General features: G+C 41.0%; 1 protein-coding gene across 1 annotated transcript; it reads right to left on the reverse strand.

Moving 5' to 3' along the window:
* Positions 1-1,864: 1,864 nt before the first annotated feature.
* xaf1 (XIAP associated factor 1) lies at positions 1,865-5,397 on the reverse strand. The gene is made up of 7 exons (XM_035680455.1): positions 5,078-5,397; positions 4,210-4,345; positions 3,745-3,801; positions 3,327-3,555; positions 3,131-3,198; positions 2,387-2,620; positions 1,865-2,303 (listed from the first exon to the last, which is right to left on the reverse strand). Exons 1-7 carry the CDS (start codon positions 5,113-5,115, stop codon positions 2,271-2,273), a joined length of 795 nt encoding a protein of 264 aa, XP_035536348.1. The 5' UTR covers positions 5,116-5,397; the 3' UTR covers positions 1,865-2,270.
* Positions 5,398-5,925: the final 528 nt, after the last annotated feature.

The following is a 5,925-nucleotide window of genomic DNA, read 5'->3' on the forward strand; positions in this document are numbered from 1 at the left end:
AAATATCCAGTCTGACCCTGGGGGTGCATATACCTTGATAATAGTGACCAATTCCCTTCTAACCTCCACTTAACCCCCCTTAAACCTTCCCTGTTTGATGTTTCTGAAAGTTTTTCAAAAATAGTCTTCCCTGATATTACTATGGCCACTCCTCTCCTATGACCTGTTCTATAAGATGAAGAAAATACTTGATTAAATCCATTTCTTTAAGCTTTTCATGCTCCCTCTCTGTCAGGTGGGTCTCCTGCAGTAGAGCCACTCCCACCCCCTCTTTCTTCATTTTACTTAGTATCTTGGACCTTTTAATTGGGCTGAGTATCCCATTTACATTATATGATGCTATCTTTAATCATTTTTTCTGGGTTGCCATATTCGCTGATTTTCCGTCTCCTCCATCCTATGCTTCCCCCTTATGCTACAAGATTGGCAAACTGCCCTAAACATTAAAGATACAAAAACAAAACTAATCACTGAGAAAACGTCCTTGCGTGGGGTCTGCGTTTCGACCCTATCTGAGTCCTGATGACAAGTCTGCTCTGAAGGATGTCCCCTTCCTACTAGGGGAAGTGGGCCCTCTGTGCTGTGGTCAGCTTTGTCCATGTGACCAACAGCTCCAAGAAAAAAACAAAAGGAAATAAACTAAAGAGTTATAGCAGAACAAAAGCCTGCCCGACTTTTGATAAAATATGTAGAGGAAATTGCAATTTTAAAATGAGCATAGTTAAGTAACCCAATACAACTTAAATGAATAGATGTCCATTCCTCCTCACCTTAATCATGTGCAGAACAGTACACAGAAACTATTCAAACCTGGTCCTTAAATCCGAAGTCCATCTCTCTTTGTCCTAGTTCCTCCTAAAGGTTTGCAGTTTTAGTTTAAATCCGGGTTCTGTCTCTTTGGATGATTAATCTGTTTTAGCTTGGCTGGCCTGCCAGGTTAGGCGCCTGATCCTCTCTAGTCCACTCTCCATGGGTTTCACCACCGTCACCTGAAACCCTCTCCTCACCATGTCCTTAGTCACCTCTTCAGCCGTATTGTAAATGTTGATTTCTCCCTCGTAAAACACCCGTAGTTTCGCCGGGAACGGTGTTTGGAAGCGTATTTTCTTCTCCTTCAAAACTTTCTTTGCCTCTGCATACTCCTTCCGCTTCCTCAATACCTCCAGAGCGTAGTCATGGTCCAGAAACACCTTCTTCTCCTCGTACACGAAGCCTCTTTTCTGCCATGCTATCTTTATTATCTCTTCTTTGCTTCTAAAACTCATGAATCTTACCACGATGGATCTCGGTGGGGAATCCGGAGGGGGCCGTGACACTAGCGCCCGGTGGGCTCTCACGATCTGGAGGTGAAGTGATGGAGGCAACTCCAACTGTTCTCTCAGGAGATTCTTAATAAAATCAATCATCGACGTGGCATTGTCCTCCGCTCCCTCCTTCACCCCGTGAATCCTGACGTTTTCCCTCCAGGAGTTCAAGTGTAGCATCCTCAACAAACACTCCTCAGCTTCCTTTATCCGCCCCTCGACATAATCCTATTATTTGCCACTCTAATGTCTTCCTTAATTTCTTTTAGAGTGTCTGAATTTTCACGACGGAAATCTGACACTTCAATAAGAAACACTTACTTCCGAATATTTAATTTTGAATTAAATATAGATAATTTAATTATATTTCATAGTTTATAATACATTATACCTCAAAGGCTATACTATTAAACTACTATACTATTACACACAAACTTCATACACAGTTCCCAAAAAAACTCGAGCGTTCACCATGTGAGATAGTGTGAATATGTCAAAGCAACTTGCTTCTGTATAGTAGTAGTATGTTCATGTGGATTTGTAATGAATGAATTTCAGACTTCGACATGTAAACCTTTAATGTTAATGGAGAATTTAACAGACTTTAATCCGATTCTGTGGAAATTGATCAACATGATGTTTCTGACTCCAAACATCTAAAGTTTTCTCTGGTTTAGACAGAAGCAATTAGCATTTCAGTTCAGTAGCGGTGTTGGTATCTAACAAAGAAAACATTACAAAGCCATCACGAGTGTCACCTTTACTTAGATAGAGCATTTCCTCCCCAGTCATGCACACACTAACTAAAACTAAAAAGAAAATGTAAACCTTCATTTAAGTATAAAAAAGCTAAATAAAGCTAAATAATACAATTACATTTCAACATCCCAGATATGTTTCTTCCGTCTCTTTGCTAATGACACATTGATCTCTGAAGCAGCTCTTCCATTCGGAGGATCTCTCTCTTTATTTCAGGACAATGTGGATTTGGCACTTCAACTAAAAACACAGAGGAGGAGGGGGAACCTCTTAGCACAGGAACTTTTCAACAATGTATAAAAAATGTTGTTCATGAGTGTTACCTTATGCCAACTTAGTGTGCGGAGGGGCAGGGCCAGATGACAGTGGGGGCAGGTGCTGATCTGGTCTGGGTCACCTCCATCACCCCAGGGACCATTGCTGGCTCTGTCTAGCAGGGTGGTTGACTTGTAGGTTCTACTTAGCCAGGGAGTGGAGAAATCACCCTCATGCTCCCATTCTTCCTTCTCTGGCTCATCCTCTTCATCGTCAGACCTGGTTTCTGGAACACAGTCCAGCTGGTTTGAGGGATACAGACAAAGGTTTTACTTACAGGGACTATGACACTTATAAGAGAAGAAAGAACCCATTCTTTTTTTCTAAATGAAGTTGAATTCATAAGCCGTACTTGGTCTGGTATGACCAGTAGCTTACAGTGGCTAAAGTTAGCTAAAGTTAGCACACCTTAGGTGCATATTGCTGTATAGCTAACATTACTGAGTCAGTTGGCTAACTTAATGACTCTTACACACTTGTGCTACTGTTACATTAGCTTAGCAATTTCAGCATTTGAATTTGTAGCCACAGCTAAGAAAGATCACTTTCTCAACTCACTAAAAAGCTGATAATTCTCTGCAGATTCCTCACTACGAGTGACCACTTTAACACTTACATTATTTTCACCTTGACATTTGATCCGTTGTTATTATAATATCATCAATTATAGTTGCTTTTAAATAAACACAATTGTGGAAAGTTGTTAGAAATGAGGAATTGTTCCCATAAAACGTAAAGAAACATATATATACCTCATGTTCGTTTATTTGTTCAGCTGGAAACGACGCCATGCATCTGTTACACATCACTGTTATTTTTGCTGTGAAAAGAAAACAGGCTCAGTGACAGTTTAAGAGAACAGACATGGTGATCTTTAAATTTAAAAAAAGCTATTGTGGAAGTTAACTGGTGGTTTGTGCGTCAGCTTCAAAGCCTACATCCCCTTACTGTTGTTTGCTGGTAGTTTGCTGGTAGTTTGAGGAGGACGGGAGCCATTGTCAGTATCTGAGCAGGTCAAGCCGTGCTCGGGCAGGTCCCTCAGCGTGACGTAGCGGCCGCAGTCCCTGCACAGCTCGGTGCGACTCCCGCAGACCAGACAGTGTTCATCCAGACCCTTCCACGGCATCTCCAGCTCGCAGAACTTACAGCTCTGCAGACGCTCCACACACTCATCAGACTGGGAGACACAGTCAGACTGATTAATAGAGCTCCCAGGGGCATATGTTGCATTTAACTTTTACTACAAATCTCTTCTGGAGGCTTCTCCACCTTGACAGGAATTAGGTTATGGGGTAAAACTGGATATTTGCATATTCTATGCTGATGTTATTGCTTAATGGTTTGCCAACAGTACTAATGGACTTACCTCATGATCTGCAAGGTAACAGCGTTGCATCTTCTGGTTACACTTGGAGCATCTCACCTGCAAACAAACAGTAAACCTACAGAGAATACCATGGGTGCTGGAATACAATGGGTGCTGAGGGGGCTGCAGCACCCCCTAAAGTCTGGCATAATAAAAACCATTAGTTCATAAAACTGTTTAAACTTTGTCCTTTTTTACTGGGATTTACACGTGCACACTGGTGTGTAGGGTAGTTTTGTTTTTTAATTAGTTTTATCTGCTACAAATGTATAAAACGTTGTTGATAACTATTAAATAGGCTATAAATTATACTGGCCATTCAAATGAATACAAAAACCATCAACTGTATGCATTCTGCATTTAGTGTGACATCAATATATTGACAGACTTTCTCTCAGCACCTCCAACTGTCCAGCATGCCCAGAGAATACAACATTGTGTGTGTGTGTGTGTTTGTGTGTATACCTGGGTGTGTTGTTCCTCTCGGTGCTGGTCCAGTTGCTCTCTGGGAACTGATTCATCACAGTCAGGACAGAGACACAGGAAGCGGCTGCAGTGGGTTTCGTGCAGAGCGAAGTTGGCATCTGCAACCTCTTTGTGGCTGACAAAAAGGGAAGGATTGTCATGCAGTAAAACCTCAGATTTGCCACAGTAAGATGAAGGATCATTGGACTCTATGACCTTTGTTACAGGACTACTCCACACACTTGAGAGTTTTTTTTTTTTACATGTATTAAGTTTTTAGAAATCATGACCAGCAAACATACTAGAAGGTGTTCTTGCATTGGGAACAAGATCTCAGTCCAAACTAACATATGAACCAGATGCTTCCCACTAAAGGACCTTTCTCCTTCAGTGACAGTGCTTATCAAAGGAAAGTGAAAGTGAACGGTTGCTTGTGTTGTCATGGTCTGCTGACCGGTTTAACGCCCTGCTTCCTAACCCAAACTACCTTGACTCAACCCCTGACCTGACTAATGACCCCTCACATGTACATGAAATTACTTTATAAAGAGATCCATTAAAACATGACAATATCATATGGCCAGATATGATATATATATATCAGATATTGACTGATACAATGTTAGGATTTCCAGCTTATTACAAATGTTGTGTTAAGTGACAGTTTCTCGGTCTCAATTATACTGACAACCCTCCTGTTAAAAGTCGAGCTATGCCGAACTGTGATTCACACCTATTTATATAACTTCCATATTGGTTTACGTCCTACATGCAGTATGTTCTGTCGCCAATGATCAAAACAACCGTAAATAAACACATTTTATAATGTAATTTGGTGCTAACGTTACCACGTGAAGTTAACTCTTACCATTGGCCGCAGGTTCGCGTTGCTTCTTTCTTGTCCATCGCCAAAAAACTGAATGATGATTCACTGGCAGAAAATCGATCTGGAGTTTCGTCTCAGTTCAGCGGAACAGAAAGTGAAATTATCTGAACCAGCACATGTTGTTGTTCCGCACATCTGCCAAAAGGTGGCGCAAAGATATCCTAATGTGTGATCTAAGGGTGTTAGTGGGCTTTAGTCTACTTTAGTCTCTGTTAACACCTAACACCCAACTGTGGACATCTCAATATCACATCACATAACACAGGAACACTGCGGGACCCAGTTTTTATGAAGGGCAGCAGGGCTCATGCAGCCCCGCTGAATCCCTGCGGTCGCTGCTGTGGCTGTTTGTCGCCCTCTGGTGGCTGTAGGGAAGTACTAATGGTCTAACTGAGACGAGTCTGGCTTGTTTCATCTTTAGTGCCTTGCTCTCTGTATTAATCAGCCTGTATATCCATGAGCTTCTCGGTCACTTGAACACTGACCAATAGCATTGTGTTTATTTATATTACAATGTTTTTTGGGATATATTATAATAACTTGTGTTTTGAAGTAAAACTCCCAGTAAATAGACAACATGTAAACATTTACGTCGGGTCCAGGTCCAGAGCAGAGATTCGCACTTCCAGCATCAATAACTCACTGTACACATCATTTGCACCCTCCTGGTGATACTACAACTGTTATTATATCAATAAAACACTTTTTTATATTTTTGGGGATTTTTTATTTGGATAAATAATCAATAACTCAACTATTATACTATTGTAATGTACACATTATTTGCACCCTCCTGGTGATGTTTATTTAGTTGATATATAGCATATTTA

The sequence above is a fragment of the Morone saxatilis genome, unplaced genomic scaffold (genome assembly GCF_004916995.1).
Source record: "Morone saxatilis isolate NCDOM2014 unplaced genomic scaffold, NCSU_SB_2.0 Contig8, whole genome shotgun sequence".
Classification (NCBI taxonomy): Eukaryota; Metazoa; Chordata; class Actinopteri; family Moronidae; genus Morone; species Morone saxatilis.

What these genes read in the sequence shown, in the direction of transcription:
- xaf1 (XM_035680455.1), bottom strand. Translation starts at nt 5,115, where the DNA reads ATGGACAAGAAAGAAGCAACGCGAACCTGCGGCCAATG. An exon ending in GAGAGGAACAACACACCCAG is followed by an intron (nt 3,802 to 4,209) that starts GTATACACACAA and finishes GTTTGTTTGCAG; the next exon opens with GTGAGATGCTCCAAGTGTAA. An exon ending in AACAAATAAACGAACATGAG is followed by an intron (nt 2,621 to 3,130) that starts GTATATATATGT and finishes CCCTCAAACCAG; the next exon opens with CTGGACTGTGTTCCAGAAAC.